The sequence below is a fragment of the Camellia sinensis genome, chromosome 1 (assembly GCF_055761805.1).
Source record: "Camellia sinensis isolate YWXY chromosome 1, ASM5576180v1, whole genome shotgun sequence".
In the NCBI taxonomy this organism is placed as follows: domain Eukaryota; kingdom Viridiplantae; phylum Streptophyta; class Magnoliopsida; order Ericales; family Theaceae; genus Camellia; species Camellia sinensis.
In genome coordinates, this window is record NC_138961.1 from 55,487,211 (window position 1) to 55,505,776 (window position 18,566).

At 31.0% G+C, this 18,566-nt stretch overlaps 1 protein-coding gene across 1 annotated transcript; it reads left to right on the forward strand.

Annotated features, from left to right (window-relative positions):
* The first annotated feature begins 13,339 nt into the window (after positions 1 to 13,339).
* Positions 13,340 to 18,323, forward strand: LOC114317422 (cytochrome P450 716B1). The gene is made up of 4 exons (XM_028264122.2): positions 13,340 to 13,860; positions 14,615 to 15,080; positions 16,323 to 16,513; positions 17,680 to 18,323. Exons 1-4 carry the CDS (start codon positions 13,342 to 13,344, stop codon positions 17,986 to 17,988), a joined length of 1,485 nt encoding a protein of 494 aa, XP_028119923.2. The 5' UTR covers positions 13,340 to 13,341; the 3' UTR covers positions 17,989 to 18,323.
* Positions 18,324 to 18,566: the final 243 nt, after the last annotated feature.

Genomic DNA, 18,566 nt, shown 5'->3' on the forward strand with positions numbered 1-18,566 from the left:
CCAAAAAGTTCCTGAACTAGGCCTCCAAATGGTATAAATATATGCTCCTTTGGTAGGCCGAAAATGCTAGTAAACAAGACAACAAGAGAGAGGGTCACCCCTCTCTGATTTAGGCCCTCAAAGCCACATTCTCACCACTGAAAATCCACTGGATTTTAGTGGTAGGAAGGCCAAGCAAAGACTAGCTCAAATGCCTTATGGCATGGCACAAAACAAGGCTAAATAGAGCATGTAAGAGGGTAGATGACCCCCAACACCAAAAGAGCCTTAAATAAACATGAAAATCACTTAAATATGGACCTTTTTTCAGTTGACAACAAAGCTCAAATAAGCATGCAAAAGAGGCTAAGAGAAGGATCAAAATAATATTTAAAAGAGGGAAAAGTGATTACCCTTGAAGCTCAGTAAAATCAGCAAACTTTGGGACCAAAAACCAGCTCTTTAACCTCTGAAAACAACCTCTAAGAACCTCAAATCAATGGTGGAAGTGTATGGCTATGAGGTGTAGAGTAAAAGGGTCAAGAACCATGCACACTATGAGCCAAAATGGAGAGATATAGAGGGAGACATATATTTTTGCCTTAGACCAATTTCAGAACCTGTGCAAAGGAGGGGGAGGGTCTCTCTTATAGGAAAACCAAAGGTTCAAGAGGTTCAAGCTTCTTAGAGAAGCTCAACATGGATGCAATCCCTCCATACACGTGTATGGAGGATACAGTCTGTGCCCTCCAGCTGGCACAGCTGGCATCCACTCAGTCAGACAAAATAGGAGGAAAGGGGCCGACCAGAAAAAGTGGTTAGCCAGCCACTTTTAGTGGTCGGCCGACCACCTAAAGTGGTCTCCCAAAAAAAAGTGGTCTCCAAGGGTATTTGGTGGTCTTCACACTGAAAGAAAGCCAGTGGTGTGGTGAGAGACCAGTAAATGTGGCCCAAAGATCAAGGAGACCAATTTCCCGACAAGAAAAATCTGCTGGCGGGAAAAAGTGGCCTCCAAGGAGAAAAGGTGGTCTCCCACCCTTGTACCACCTCCCAAATAAGGAAAACAAGGTTCATGCCAAAAATGAACCAACACGGATGCAAAACGAGAGTTCGGGAGGTAAAGTGCGCGGCCGGGTGCCTCGAAAACTGGCTGTTGAGCACCGAAAGTGGCGTGCGACCACAAAAGTGGTCTCCCGAGCCACAGTGTCCCTCTAGACAGAGGAAACAAGGTGTGTTCCAAAAACCGTGCCAAACGGAGAATGTTAAGCGGTCCCAAACCGAGGCGCATGGCCGACGGCTTCGAAAATCAAAACTAGTCTCCAAACGGGAACAGTGGCCTACGACCACAAAAAGTAGTCCATGACCACTGAGAGATGGTCTACAAGACCTCTCCCTCCCTCCGAGAAGAGAAAACAAGACTTGGTCTGCAGACCGAGTCAAAGTACAAAGAATCCCGAGGTCCGGGGGTAAGGCTCTCAACCAAAACTCCGAAACCTCGAAACGAGCACAATATGCGCAATCACCGAGCGCTCAATCGATGACGTCTGAGTCTTAAGGTCGGTCAAAAATGGGGTGTCTACACCCTCCCTTCAACGCCTCCTCATAGAGGGCAAACTCCCCCGGTCGGGCGTCGGATGGTCTCTCCTTCGTTGTTGGCAGCTTTAACTCTATTTCTGCGGGAATCTGGTATTTCTCGCATATACCCACCAACTCCTCCGCGGTCACGATCGACTTATCGGCCTTCATATGCCAATGATCTGGCTCAACCTGGCTGATTGGCTGCGCAGCAACTATCATCGTGGACGAACGAGGTCGCCCCACTAGCTCCCCCTCGCTTCCCATTCGTCTCTCCGTCCGGTATTGTTTCGCCAACTCTATCGCATCATCGTCACCCAATGGATCAACTCTTGCTTCCTCTTAGGCCATCTCTCTTGAATGTCTGCGAATCGCTTCGGATGCGGGCGCAAGAAAATTCAAAAAATGTTACAGGGGTGTATCGTTAGCAACGAAGGAGTTTACACTTGGAATGCTTTGATTTTTTGCAAAAAAGAAGGTAAAACGAATAATACCAAAAGCCCAAGGCTTGCCTGTATTCCAAGGGTCACAATTAATTTCACCAGTTTGAAAATTTTCAACAATCCGTCAAAACTGTTTTTTCAAACACCCTATAATGACATATCGTTTCACTTCTTGCCCAACGTCTAACCTTCCCCACTCCAGGATTCTGCCACGTGTACGACCACGATTCAATGCCCCCTTCCCCTACCCTGTCTTTTCCATTTCAAATCACCACGTGCCCCGTCGTCCCTCGAGCCCCGCGCACCAGCACCAACCTTTCGCAATCGGCCCTCATCGTGGTCGGCCCTTCTCACGGTCGGCCCTCCTTGCAATCGGCCCTTTCTCTCGGCCACCCTTCGCAGTCGGCCCTCCTCGTGGTCAGCCTTCCTCACGGTCGGCCCTCCTTGCAGTCGGCCCCTCTTCTCAGCCACCCTTCGCAGTCGGCCCTTCTCACGGTCGGCCCCTCCACTCGACCACCCTTCGCGGTCGGCCTTCCTCATGGTCGGCCACTCCTCTCGGTCGAGCTTCACCCTGCCGGTCTCTCACTACCCTCATTTTCTTGATTATTTCCTTCGTTGGACTAAAGCTACACTCGGGAATGGGGGACTACTGACATGGGTAAGCCCATAAAGATTATAACCCACCATTTAGGGTCCAATACACAACTCAAATACTAAGGCCCAGCACTGCCGAAGCCCCATGTAGCAATAAGAACCAATGATATCAAGACACATGTCAAGAGAAGGGCAAGCCACATAAGCAAACAAAGATCTGCAAAGTTATTGCCACTGCACATCGTCATTAATGAAGCTCCTCACAGCATTTATTGTGACAAGCCCTCTCCGTCGGGACAGAACGTCTTCACCATGAACAAGGTAAGCTAGAGCATAGACTTTCGGCCAAGGGGACAGGTCGGAAGGGACAACGAAATGATTACTAGAGGATATAAGCAGACGTTGAAGACAGGAAGAAGGTTGAGCTTTTTATCTCTAATCCATCACTACTTTCCACTTCTCTTTCTAACTTGCTCGTCGGAGGGTTCGCTGGGGGACTCTCCGTTCCCCGTTGAACTCGTGTGCAGGTCTTCCGGTGGGCTTGGTCATTCGGACGTACGATTGAGGAGCATGGATCAATCCGACCGTTCCGTGGAACGAACTGTATCATCAAGACTAAAAAATGTGCAGACTAAGGCCAAGTTTGGCATGATTGCAAAAAGACAAAAAGTCAAAAAGTCACTATCCTATTTAAGTCACATCATCTTATTTAAGTAATATCACCTCTCTAACACATCACTTCAAACCCAACCCAAACCCAACTCATATTTTATAAAAAGTCAAAAAATATATTTATTTAATCTTCCCAAACTAGACCTAAATCCAAACCATTATCTCAAATTAGAGAGGCAACTTGAGATCTGCACTCTAATAATAATATATTAGAACATGTGAGTATACATGTAGATATGAACTAAAAAATGTCAAAATAATACACATTAACTTTTAGGCCAAGTTTGGAAAGATCTAAAAAAGTCAAAAAGTCAAAAAGTTACTCAAAAAGCTAAAAAGTTAAAAACTATTCACCAAAAGTCAACAATTACGGCTGCACAACTCCCAATTTAAATTTTTCCCTACAAATCAATTTTTACAATTTTTTATTACACATTTTTCAATAAAAAGTCAAAAAATTAACCCAAACATCCATATTTTCAACCTCAATTTTTTAGTCTAAAAAGACAAAAAGTACACTTTTTTAATCTTCTCAAACTTAGCCTTAATATAGTACACAAAATGTTTGTCTCGAGATTGGATCTCCATAACTTTCGTCGTCGACTGCCAGATCTAGTGATATGGTTGTATATACATATTGAAAAGGATGCATCTAGGAAGGGGTCTGATGAAAAATTCCAAAAGTAGTGTCGGATCTGACATATTCCGGCCAAAGGTAAAATTTTGATATGAGACTTTTTGTCGATATACCAAAAAATAAAGGTATGGGACTTTTTATTGAAGATTTTTATTTAAATAATGTTATATATAATAATTAATGTATTAATAGATAATGTGATATAATTTTAAAAATTTTAAATATTTATAATTTATATAATAAATATGGTCAATAATAATGATATAACACTAATTAGTATACTAATATATATATTACTCCACCATTTTTATTTTAGAATTTTTTATATTAAAATTTTGTAAGATAAAAGATAATAAATTTTGTAGCAGTAGTTGAAGTCCTTGGAAACAAGAAAGCAATTTTTGGATTTCAGACTGCTTATTCAATTTCTTTCACTTTTTGAAAAATTTCAAAACTTAAACATTCAATAATTCTTTATTTAGATATTCATTTCAATAAAATTTATATATTAAGAATGCTTTCGTTGAGATCTATCAAACAAGATTCATGATGAATTTGAAATTCTAGGAAAAAAATTGACAAAATTTCATTAAGTTAGCTATTTTCAGTCAATGAAATTTCTGAAATTTCTCTTAGATAAAATATGCAATTCAGAAATTTTTCTGAGCAATTCTAAAATTTCTCTGAGATAAAATGAGCGATTTTGAAATTTTTCTGAGCTATTATGAATGAAAGGCAAAAAAAGAACCCAAAAAAAAAAAAAAAAAATTGTCAGCAAAAAGGATTTAAATAACCACCTTCAAAGCACTAAGGGATCTTACCTAATACAATTCTTCTTATATTCTTAAGCTTCTACGTAAAATGTGAGAGGGATTGACCCCTAATTTTCCCTTTATATTTAAAAAAATTTGTGATAAAAAAATTATATTATGTTTTTAAACAAATTATAAATACATTCTTTGAGATTTATTTAAAATACAAATCTCCCATTTTGTGACTTTTTAAATTATATTTCACCCTTTAAGGTTTCTAATTTCATAACAAATAACTAATTTTATTAATAAATTATCAAGTCAATTAATAATTTTTAATCATATCATAAATATATTTTAATTAATAATTTTAGTAATTCTGTTATTGTATAAGAGAGTAGTAAGGATTTTTTTTAATTAATTCTATTAAATAAAAAATTCTGACGATTTGAGATTTATAATTTTTCAAGTTACAATATGTAATTTATATTTTAAACAAATCTTAAGGGTGTGTACCCTAAATTTTTATTGTGACATAGTTCATCAAATAAGTTAACTTTAAATTTGAAAAGTTTATCTTTCTAGAAACAATTTTCTATGTATAATTAATTATATTTTATACACAATTCACTACAAGAAAAAACACATTTGGTGATTAAATTTTTAGTCGCCAAAAGTCAATTTTTAGATGCTAAAAGTCTGTTTTTAAGTTTCCTCGACTAAATTTTTTAGTCACCGGTTTGATGGTCGGGAAAGGTATTGGCGACTAAAAAACTTTTAGTCGCCAAAAAGTAAGTCTTTAGCTACCAAAACTTTAGTCGCCAATAGTCAATTATATTTTTTTAATTATACATTTACCGACCAATGTTTTAGTTGCCAATAGTCAATTATATTTTTTAAAATTATACATTCATGAAATGAGAAATAATCATCTATTAATTTTCGATAATTCACCATATCAATTGAATTTTTAATTTTATCCCATAATTTTTTTCATTACTAGTTTTTTAAAAAAATAATAATTTACCATATCAAACATCTGTTAATTTTAAATTTTCACCAAACTTTGTTGAGTCCTTTCAAAGTTAGTTATTTATTTATTTATTTTTTTTATTATTTTATTTTTTAAAATTTTTGGCTAGTATAATAGTTTTAAAAAAAATTCAGGGATTTTTTTTTAATAATTATTTTTCGGGGTCCAAAGCGATGATTTTGCTAACTTTTGCCCAAAGCCGACCCTTACGTTCACGCCCATAGCTTTAAATAATCGCATTAGAAAATGTATTAAAATCGATTATGGTCAAATAGTATTTAGAGCAATGCGTATTATATATCGGGTGTCATGGTGATGATGTTTTAAATATATTAAGAGCAAAAAAAAAGTTTTAACAATTGAACTGACGGTATCAATTATAAATTCACTAAGAATCAATGCGTATCAGGTACGCATGTAATTTTTATTCCAATTAATATACCAAAGTAAAAGAATAAAAACGTTTCTTTGAATATTTACAACTATGTTCACGCGATGAATTATTTTGTTTGTATTGTGAATTAAATTTCGAAGTGAACATCCAATTGAGACCTCTATCTCTCAAAAAATTAAATAAATAAATAAAAATAATAAAGTTGATGCAGCAATCCAAACTACTAGCAATTGGAGTTTAGTTTAGTGGACAAAATTGATTTGTAATTCTCTGTCATAATAAACATCTACGGCTATCTTTGTTTGAATCGCTTAACCTCACGTTCACTTTTTTTTCATAATAAACACCATTTTTTTAAAATCGCTTAAACATCGCTTATTTTCATAATAAACACCATTTTTTCTTTTCATGTTGAAAACATGTCACATGTTATTTTTTAAAAAAAATTCTTTTGTTTTAAGGGAAGTTGCTAGGGTTCCGTTTGATTTAGTTTTGAAATGATATTTGAGTTTTGAGTTACGTTTTGAAAAATAAGTTTTAAAATGAGATTTGAAAAAAGAAAAATTATTTGGTTAAAAGTTTTAAAATGAGTTTTGAGAAGAATTTTAGTTTTGAATTGTATTTTGGAATTATTTTACGTTTTTTTAAAAATATTTTTAAATAAATGATTTTTATTTATTTAGGATAAATATATTTTTTTTAATGTGCATTGTATTTAGGCACCATTTGGCATCCTTTATATTAATACACTTTTTTTTTTAATATCTTTTTACATATTTTGGGTCACATCACTTCTTTATTTTTATTTTTATTTTTATTTTTTGCATAATTTTTCATAAAAAGTTAAAGAGTATACATAGTTAGATCATCCTAAACACTTTCTTACAACATTTATGCGTTGTATTTTTTTGAATATTTTAAATATTTACAAATTTAAAAATTTTATTTTTTTATTTTAAACATTTAATTTTTATTTTTCAAATAATTTTATTTATTTTATTTTATTTTAAATATTTTATTTTATTTTATAAATATTTTTTATTTTTATTTTAGATATTTAATTTTTTTAAATATTAAAAAAAATTGAATCATCCATATTTATCTAACTTTTAACAAATTATTTAGCCAATACTTAAAAAAAATAACAAAATATTTTTTTTGAAAAAATAAAAAATTCTTCAAAAAATTAAAAATATATATATTTTCAAAAAAAAAATTAAAGAGCAAAATAAAAAATATTTTTTTGATTTTGTTTTTAAAAAAATAGAATTTTGAAAAGAGTTTGATTATGAATTTGAAAATAAATAATTGAATTGAGTTTTAAGAAATCTATTTGATTATAAATTTAAAAAATTTCTTTTATTCAAGGGAGTTATGACTTTTAAAAATATGGCTCTTTTCAGAAGAGTTAAAAAAATTAAAAGTTAACTTGTAAGGTCACAATATCTTTTATATTTTTTATACATTTTTTTTTAAAAAAATTAACTTTTAATCAATTTTTCAAAATAGACATTGATGTTAAGAAATAAAAAGGTGTTACGAGATTCTCTTAAAATTTTAAAATTAAAAAAATATAGTAACACCCTTTATTTAGACTTTTTCAAAAAACGATTTAGACAAATAAGTAAATAAATATATAAAGACTCTTACTTTACAAATCATACCGTCCAAAATCTAAAAACTTATTTCAAAAAGAAAAATACTACAGACCTTAAAAGATTTATTAAATTTTTTACAAAATGTCTCTTATGTGAGTCTTATATGGATCTCACACTCATTTGAGATATTTAGTAAAAAAAATTGATGAAATTTTTAGAATCTCTAACATTACCCTTTCAAAAAAAAAAAAAAATTGATTTAGACAAGACATTTGGAATTAGACTTTATATATATATATATATATATATAACGATTTAGAAAAAATAAACAAGAAAGCAAATTAGACTTTTTCAAAAATAAACAATTTGCTTTCACATTCGTGATTATTTAGAAAAAAATAAACAATTCGCTTTCTAGGGATTAGGGGTATTTAAAATGATCTATATTTTTTGACTTTTTATAAAAGTTGTACAAAAAAAAAAAAAAAATTGATATAACTCAAATAAATACACTTACATTTGGACAAGACATTTGGAAGGCATCAAAACAATTTAGACAAGACAATTGGAAGGCATCAAAAAACAATTTAGGTTGTGCCAAACACTCGCTAGACTTTTCAAAAAACAAGACATTTGGAAGGCATCAAAAATAAATAAATAAATAAATAAGACTCTTACTTTTCAAATCACAATTTGATAGTTAAAAACTCAAAACCTATTTGATTTTGAATTTTTGAACATATATTTAACTCAACTATTTGAAAATTCTTTTCAAAATTCATAACTAAATAAATTTTAAAATTTCAAAACGCATAATTAAACTAGTTTTAAATTTTCAAACTTTTTTCGCAATTCATAACCAAATAAATTTTAAATTTGGCCTAATTTGATTTGTGTTTTGAGATATTATTTCAAAAATAATTTTATGGAGAGAGTTTAGAAAATTTAAAAATTTGTTTGATAATATATTTTGAAAATAGTTTTGGAGTTTGAGAGATTTGATATATATTTTTTAGTTAAATAGATGGATGTGAGAAACAAAAGTGATTGATGTGTAATAGAAAGATAAGTGATTTTGAATTTTTTTTTCTTAATATATATGAGCGATCCAAAAATATACGTAAACAGTAAACAAAATATGAAAAAGTGAAAAACAAATGTAATAAATATGAAAATTTTAAATGTATAGCGGATATAAATCAGAAAAGCAATTTTAAAATATTTACAAAGTACATTTAGATTGCGTAAGTAAAAGTAGTAAACAAAATAAAAATAAAAGTATACAACAATAAATAATAAAAATAAAAATAAAATTGACTATAATATTATAAAAAGCTTTGACTACAAGACCAAAAAAAAACCACAAGAGTTAGAAAAACTCTAATTAAAAACTAGTTTTGAAAGCTCCTAATTAAACAAGTTTTTAATTTGAAAATTTCTAAAAATTACTTTCAAAAATATACCACTCAAAAACTAGTTTCAAAACTCATAATCAAATAAGTTTTAAATTTTTAGAACTCTTTTAAAAAAACTTATTCTTCAAAATAAATTTCAAAGCCAAACCAAACGGAGCCAAAACTTTATGTATACAAAAATAACCTTGACATATCTTAGGCTTTGCTTGGGATGTAGATTAGCTTTTTGGCTATTTGTCTAGAGCTAAAAAGTTTATTTGGGTTGATTTTTGTGAAAAGTGAAATGATTATGATTTGAATGTGACATTTTGTCTTATTAATTTTTTAGCCTATTTTTGTTTGAGATGTGAGTTGACTTTTTGACTTTTTAACTATTTTAACCTAGGGCTAAAAAGTTTGGTTTGTGATAGGCTTTTTGACTTTTTTAACTTTTATGAGACAAAAAAATGAAATAATTATAATTTAGATGTGACAATTTGTCCTATTTAATTAAAATAGTCAATTTTGTCCTATATGACTATTTTAGCCCAAATGAGCATGCCAAACATAACAAATTTTTGTGGCTAAATTAGGCCCCCAACCTGAAAAAAGCCTCATGTCAGATTTGAAACGAAATTTATTAGGGGTAACCAAAACTTAAAAGAGAGCAGTTGAGCTAAGTGGATTCATTTTGGGACTGATTTTAGTAATTTAAATTGTTTACTTTTTATGAAACGTTGAATAAAATATTAATGCAAAAAATTAATATTATCGGATATAAATAGGTATATGTTTGAAATATATTTGTCTTAAACAATAAACGGTAAATATAATTTCAATAATTGCCATCGTTTTCTATAATACAAATGTGATGTAGAGCTGGTTTGACATACTTTAAAAAAGTTAACAAGTCAAAAAATTACTAAAAAAGTAAAAAAGTTATCATTATTTACCAAAAAAAATTTAAAAAAATTAATTTTACAAAAAAATGGTACAACCCACATGTGACATGAGTTATATTTTAGCTACCCACCGTTTGTACAAAGAGAACAAGCAGAGAAGCAAACAAGACAGTGTTGTTCAGCCTGTGGGGGCCCATTACGGGTCCCATTTTGATAATCTGAACCGTTCAATGTGTAGAAATCGTCAAGTAATATATGTTTCTAAAAAATCACATTGATCGGATATCACTAACTAGATGATCAAATCAATTTTGTATAAAAAATGAATGGTGTTATAGTTAACGGTTGATAAAAAAACTATACCGATTAGATAACTATTGATATCCGATTAACGTGATTTTTTACAAGCATATAGTACTCAATGAGTTCTATACATTGAACGGTTCCGATTAGCAAAATGGGACCCGTGATGGGCCCCCACAAGCCGAACAGCACCGTCCAATTCAATACCCGAAAAGGAGGCAAGCTTCTCCTATGTACTACTATGTCCGTCGTACTGCCTACTCTGCCCAAGCTTCTCCTATACTCTAATTTATACAATTTTTTGATACACATTTTTTCGTAAAAAGTCAAAAAGTTATCCCAAACAACCATATTTTTTTTCCTCAACTTTTTAGTCTAAAAAGTAAAAAAGTGCACTTATTCAGAATACTCAAAACAACACCTTAAATACATAACTATCAATATCTGATTATGTTATGTTTTACATGAATATTCTACTTAATAATCCTACAAAATAAACAATTCATTACCGAAATATACTCAAAAATGTGCAGACTAAATCCAAACTATGATCTCAAATTAGATAGGCAGCTTGAGATCTACACTCTAATAATAATATACTAGAACATGTGAGTATACATGTAGATATGAACTTATAAGTTCATAGTACTAGTTGGATATGAACTAAAAAATGTCAAAATAGTACACATTAATCTTTGATATAGTACATAAAATAGTTTTCTGGAGATTTGATCGGCATAATCTCAAGATTATTAGGTCAAAGTTTTACCATTTAACTAATAACACAATTAAAATATATTTATGTATTTATGCACTATTAAAAATTATGCATTACAATTCTCGAAAAAATAAAACGCTAAAAGAGAGTATTATTTAAGAAACTTATCAATTGTGTCTTTGGTTACTAATTTCCTAAATTACTTTTTAAAAAAAATGTAACTTAGCTTGAGTCCGCAGCTCTAAAAGAATTGGAGGATCCAATTTGCGGCTTTGCAAGCTAGCAAAAAGTTAATTTTTAGTTTTTTTACTCAAGTCACTATTCAAAAAGCTAGTTTTTTTTGCTAAAAAAATTAAAAACTAGCTTTTTACTAATATCTCAAAACACCACTATAAGTCTCATTTTGATAATTCGATTGTTAATATTTTTGAATTTTCGTGTAAATTATTCATAACAAAAATTAGACTGTTATGATAATTATAACCACATGTTTCAATCACATTTGTATTTTAAAAAAATAAATAATTTGTTTTTTAAAATATATTTGTTGTATAAGTTTTTGAAGACTTGAATCTCAATTGCTAAGAATAAAATACAAATAATAAATTTACACCTCTCTAATTTTTAGATGAATTAATAGTCAACAATTCAACATGATCTCAGATCAAAATTAAACTTTTAGATGAATTGATAGTTAACAATTCAATATGACATCATAGCAAGTTTAAACTTTTGAATGAATTAGTGATCAACAATTCAATATCAGTACTTGAAAGCATAGACACTTACGCCATGAATTTGTTTATATTTGTAAACTAAATTTGGGGAAAAAAATAAAAAAATCAGTTAATGTGAGCTACCCAAACTCATAGCTGTTGGAGTTTAGTTATGACAAAAAATTATTTGTAGCTTCTTGTTAACCTGTTAAAAATTTATTATTAAATTATATTTGTTGTATAATTTTTTGAAGACCTGAATCTCAATTGTTGAGAATAAAATATAAATAATAAATTTACACCTATCTAATATTTAGATGAGTTGGTTGTCAACAATTCAATATGATCTTAGATCAAGTTTAAATTTTAGATGAATTGATGGTTAACAATTCAATATAGTATTATAGCAAGTTTAAACTTTTAATGAATTAGTAATCAACAATTCAATATCAGTACTCGAAAGCATAGACACTTAAGCCATGAATTTGTTTATATTTATAAACTAAATTTTGGTAAAAAAATATTAAAAAAAACCCGTTAATGTAAGCTATCCAAACTCATAGCTGTTGGAGTTTAATTATGACAAAACATGTGTTTGTAGCTTCTTGTGAACCTGTTATAAGCATCCATTGGTATCATTGTTTCAATCGCCTAAACTCACATTCACTTCTTAAAATCAAACCAAAAGAAAAAAATAAATAAAAATAAAAATAAAAATAAAAAATTAGATCCAACGGAACACCCATCTTTCTTTTTTCTTTTTCTTTTTTTGGATTGGCAAAAGTTAGTGATTAATTATTAGATTACAACTTGAGAGAGTTAAAACTCACATCCATACACCTTGTAAAAAAATTGTTCTCCCATTCTACTCCTAAGAGTGGAATCCAAGCCCTCCCCCTTAAGAGAGACTTAATAGTGGTTAGCCAACTCTTAATAGCCAACTGGTTAGCCAACTAGGCTAAAGCCCCTTGGTTCAACGTACCACCTATCCTTGTCTACATGAGGCGGAGAATTTTTTATCCAATTTGAATTGTACACAAAGTTAGTGAGTTATGATTTATTAATTTTCAATATGGACACGATATGACCTAATAATATGAATACTATATGAGTCAAATTAGAGTAAACTTAAATAACAAAAGTTGATATAAGTAACCTGTTTAATAACATTTTGATACTATTTTCACTAAAGGGTGTTAGGACATTTTTTATTAAAACTCCGTATAACTTAATCCAACTGAATAAAAAAATGTAAAATAGGAAAATGAAATTGATCAAATATTTTTATAAATAAGTTTATTTAGAAGAAATTAGTTTCATCAAATTAAATTAGTGAAGAAAATTTGTAGGTTTGCCATATACTTGGTATTTTTAACTGAGAATAAATTTTTTTGATATTATTCGTTAACACAACATGAATCGAACATGAATAAAAAATAACACAACACAATAATACGAAAAATAAATGGATTGAGTTAGTGTTGAAATAATTTTAATATGACACAAATACTACCAACACAACATGACACTTATCCCTAATTCTAAGACTATTTTATGATTTATTTATTAGTTCTAAGATTTTCTCTCTATATAAACCCCAACATGCATCTTCATCTACATACCAAGTGACAATGGAGGTTCCTTCTAACCTTGAAGTTCCCTCTCTTGATTCAAAACTTCCATTTCAAACTATTATTCTATTGACCATTATAGCCCTACTTGGAGCGTACTTCAAGCTCAAAGTCTCTCTTCAACGAGGCAAAAACCTCCCGCCTGGATCCTTGGGGTTTCCATTTGTTGGAGAAACCCTAAGTTTTCTCAAGGCTCAGAAGCAAGACACAACAGTCCAATGGATCGCAGACCGCATCACCAAGTATGGACCGGTGTTTAAGACCTCATTGATCGGTTCAAAGGCGATTGTCATCACTGGGCAAGCTGGTAATAAGTTAGTGTTCAGTGGGGGTGATAATGGCTTTGTTAGCAACCTACCACAATCTTCAAGTAGCATACTTGGAAAGCATAGCATCTTTGAGGTCACAGGATCAAGACACAAACTTATTAGGGGTGCAATGATGACCTTTCTCAAGCCTGAGAGCCTTCAAAGTTTTGTTGGTGAAATGGACTCACTAGTGAAGCAACAACTATTCCAAGTAAAATCTCTAAGATGACTTTTTTTTTTAAGATCTGTGTAGAGTAGACAATCCAAAATATATTTTAAGAAAATTCATTAAATACGAAAATAATTCAAATTTTGTCAGAAAAGGCCTAAAGGAATTAGCTTATTTTTGGTTGATTAACAAAGTGTTTTTGTTCATTAATATATAATTTTGCTCCATGGTCTGCACTTCCCATTAGGGAAACAAGAAAATGATATGCCAATAGCTTGAATAGCTCCACCTTGAAATCGACTGATGTGTTGAACAATATTGATTGGTCAGCATTGTATTTGGGTGTACACTAAAACTAACCAATCAGAGCTCGGCATGTTAAAGCTTGCAAACGTTGAAAGCACTCTCCTTAGAAAAATGAAAAAAATAATATTGTCTATTAAACGCCTTTTACCTGATTTAAATTACACTGGTTAGGGAATTTGAGAAGGAATTTGAAAAGGAAAAGAGAAAAGGTAGGTGAAATAAAAATAAAATATACTTATATTTCATTTAACTTCACACACCTTTTTCTTTTTTATTTCTAAATCCCTTCATAAATTCCTAACCAAATACAGCATTAGAGAAATGAAAAGGATGATATGCAAGCTATTAGTCAGCTTGATATTAATTGAGGTGTTGGACAACGCTATCAGTCTGCTGTAACACTGACCAATCAATTCTCGCCATATTAATCTTAAAACCTCGGCTTTAAAAGCACTACTCTAAATTTCATGTGAACTAAATTTCATTGCAGGAACTCAATGGGAAGGATTCAACACATGGGGTGAGACTAATGAAGAGAATCACATTCAAAGTCACTTGCAGCCTACTGTTTGGATTGCCAGAAGGGAAGGAGAAAGACGCGCTTTTCGCAGATTTTATACTTGCTGTCAAAGGAACATGGGCAATTCCCTTGAACCTTCCAGGGACCGCATTTGGAAAAGCGATGCAGGCGAGGCGTCGGATATGTAAATTGTTCTCCCAATTGATCAGCAGAAAGAGAAGAGAAATGGAAGAGGGGAAGGTCAGACCTGATGACAATATGGTCTCAACCTTTGTTGCTCTGAGGGATGAAAATGGTGAACTTCTTCCAGAAGAGGAAATAATTGACAATTTTGTAACTCTCATGATGGCAAGCCATGACACCACTACCATTGTTCTAAGCATGTTTCTGAGGCTTCTAGCCAGAGATGCTGAGGTTAGAAGCAAGGTGCTGGAAGGTATATCTATACAAATGAATTTTTCAAGAACGATGTGATTTTTCAAAAATACTATAATTATAAGTATGCTTGGTTTTGGGTTTGAGAATTCACTTTTCAAAAAAAATTACTTTTTTATTTTTCGTATTTTTTTTTTTGTTTTCACTGAATATTTTTAATATTTTAAACAATTTTTTTTTTAATTTTTAAATACACCTAACATAAATATATTTTAAAAGTATAATTTTTGTGAAAAAAATCTTTAATAAATTCACTAAATACAAAAAAAAAAGTATATTTTTCATATTTTTGTGTATTTATTAAAATTTTAAAATATTTTTTCACAGATATTTTATTTTTTAGATACATCTAAGTAAGGTACATCTAAAAAATTAAAAAAAATACTTAAAATTTCAAAAATATTCACTAAAAACAAAAAAAAAATGAAAAACAAAAACAAAAAATTGAATTTATAGAAAATTGAAACCAAACAGGATCCAAACATTTTTTTTTTCCTCCAAAAGTAAAAAATTTGTTGCAAATAATATTTGGAGACTGATTTCTATTGTCATAAGGGTTATCGGTAAAAAATCGTCCTGAAATATTTTTAAAAAATGATTTTTAGCAATAAAATTTTAGAAATGTTGCCAATAAATTCACTTTAGGGACAACACAATTTGGGGTAAAAAAAGATTATATTTTAGACAAAAAATTTGATTCCAAATTTAATTTTGTCACTAAAAATACAATAATGATACTTTTGACAACTAAAAAAAATTCACCTATAAAAAGTGCTTTTGTATCTAAATTTTTGTTGTCTCTAAAACATTAATTTGTTACAGTGAATGTTACTGATATATTATTTTAGAAGAATTTTTTTGTGTTTGCACTAATTAATTTCTTGTCATAAAGTTAGCATTATAGAATAATACTACTAATATAGAAACTAAACATAAAATGAAAAACGGATACTCACGTAATTGTGGGTCTCACAGAGTGTAGACTTTACAATCATGTAAATGTCTGTAATTCATTCTGTATTTAATAATTTCTGTCTTCTTAACATTTTAGAATAGATCTACCACCTTATCATTGAAATCATATACGCCTACAGACCCATACAAACAAAAATTGTATGTTACAACTAGGGAAGTTGACTGAAAAACCCTCTGAAAGAAGTCAGATGGCAAATTAAACTTGTTTGACCAAACATGGTGTAATGATTTGGCATTTTATGATGTACTTTTGCTTGGATTGTGATAGAGCAAAAACAAGCTCAAAAGGCAAGAGAAGAAAATGGTGGAAAACTTGGATGGAGTGATGTACAAATGATGAAGTATACATGGAGAGTGTCCCAAGAGCTCATGAGGATGACTCCTCCTGTTTTTGGCAACTTCAAACGTACCTCCAGAGACATCTCTTTTGCTGGTTTTCGCATTCCCAAAGGCTGGCAGGTATAGTCCCACTTTTTTGTCTTGACTTGAAGAGTTGCGAAAAATTATCATATGCTTACGGAATAACTTCTTGAAACTTCACTCATACTATATCTACAAATTATTAAACGCATACACATGCAACATGTAGTAGTGTTGGCTTATAGTATTTAACAAGTTATTTACAAAAGAGGAATGCTGGGTGGCTCGAGAGGGAGTTTGGTTTGAATGGTTCAAAATTTATCTTGTTGGTCGTTCGGGTGGATGTCTGGCCAGTTGTCTGGCCGGACATCCGGCGAGGAAGCTGACATCTGCGGTCGACAAAAATGACAACCGCGGTAGACAAGTTTTCACCCGGTCGTCCTGGCAAACGTCCGGTGAACACTCATTCAGGCTATTCGAGCCCCTCCTTTTCTAGCCCTATTTCTATTTACAAAAAGTTCAATGTCTTGATATCGATTATAATATCGAGTTCGAGCTTTCAAATGTGTCACATCAGCACTTTATTTGTTCACTATTCACGAACTCAATATTGAATCTAAGTAAAACAAGAACAAAAACAAAAAATCTAATATTAAGGGTTCGTTTGGGAAGTGGGTTGATTTTTTGACTTTTTTGACTTTTTGTGAGAGAAAAAATGTAGTAATTATGGATTGAATGTGATATTTTGTCTTATTGAGCTAAAAAATTTATTTTATATTTTTGTGGCTAAAATAGTACCAAACCCAACCCAACCTTTCTTCCCAAACAAAGCCTAAATAGGTTAATGGGTAGACAAAATTTGAACTTTTATTTTTTTTTAAATGTTATAATTAATTTGGTACAATTTGAGAGCTCCACACCTAGACTAGGGAGAAACCATTCTCATTTACTGAAATTTGATTTATTGGAATGTTTTAAATTGAGTGATTTTTCTTTAACTGGGTTTTCAAAACATGATAATAAGTTTGATGTTGTATTTCAAACCACACAACTCGATTTCATTGAAATATAATTACAGCGCTGCTTGAGGGCCCTAAATTTCGGGCTCGAATGCCCCGAAATTCCACTTTTGGTAAAAAAAAAAAAAAAAAAAAAAAGGAAAAAAGAAAGAAAAAAAGAAAACAGTTTCCAAAAATGGAAATTAGGGGCATTAGGGGCAAATGTTTTAGGGCCACCAATCATTATTGATATAATTAACTATGCAGATAATGTGGGTGACATCTCCTACACACATGGATGAGAAGATTTTCTCAGAACCAGAAAAGTTTGATCCATCAAGATTTGAGAACCCTAGATCGATCCCTCCCTATGCTTACATTCCTTTTGGAGCGGGCCATCGGATATGCCCTGGGGCAGATTTTGCCCGGATTGAAGTGCTCTTGCTAATCCATCACTTGGTCACAAATTATGAATGGGCTGAGATGATCCCAAATGAGCCCATCATTCGTGAGCCCTTGCCCTACCCAGCCATGGGCCTTCCTCTCAAGCTTAAGCCCAAGAAGATTTGTGCGTAGAAAGTCATATTTGGGCATTCTCAAGACATGTGCATATTCAAAATTTTTATTCAAAAAAGTGTTGAGAATTTAAATGGTATGAATTAAATTTATTTTAGGTGTGATTCACACAACACCAAATTTAAATTTATATCATATATTAAAATTCTGACACTTTTTTAATAAAAATTTAGAATACACAGCATTTCTATTATATTCTATGATTGTTATATATATATATATATGCTTTTCATTTTAGAAGTACTTATTTTGGTTGTAAAGCAAACTCTAAATAAAGATTTGTTGAGTGCTTGGAAAAGCTATCTATGTATCCAAAATGGTGTTTTTAAGCTCAAGTTAGAAACTTATATATAAGTTCACTTTTTCGATTCATTTTATAAATTCAATAATATATAAATTATATAATTAGTTGATAATTAAAAAATATATGAAAAAGAGTCTTACCTTTAATATTCTAATTGATTGTTACATTACTGAACTTCAACAATACTCATTTAAGTTAGTAGTGAGAAAAAAAAAATATTTTTTTGAGTAAAAATGGGGTTGAATTTCGCACACAAAATTATAGGGAGATTTTG

Excerpts from the sequence above, each read along its gene's own strand:
- LOC114317422 (XM_028264122.2), top strand. The coding sequence starts at position 13,342 with ATGGAGGTTCCTTCTAACCTTGAAGTTCCCTCTCTTGATTCAAAACTT. Across the intron at positions 13,861-14,614 it reads TGAAGCAACAACTATTCCAA|GAACTCAATGGGAAGGATTC; the intron begins GTAAAATCTCTA and ends ATTTCATTGCAG. Across the intron at positions 15,081-16,322 it reads TAGAAGCAAGGTGCTGGAAG|AGCAAAAACAAGCTCAAAAG; the intron begins GTATATCTATAC and ends GGATTGTGATAG.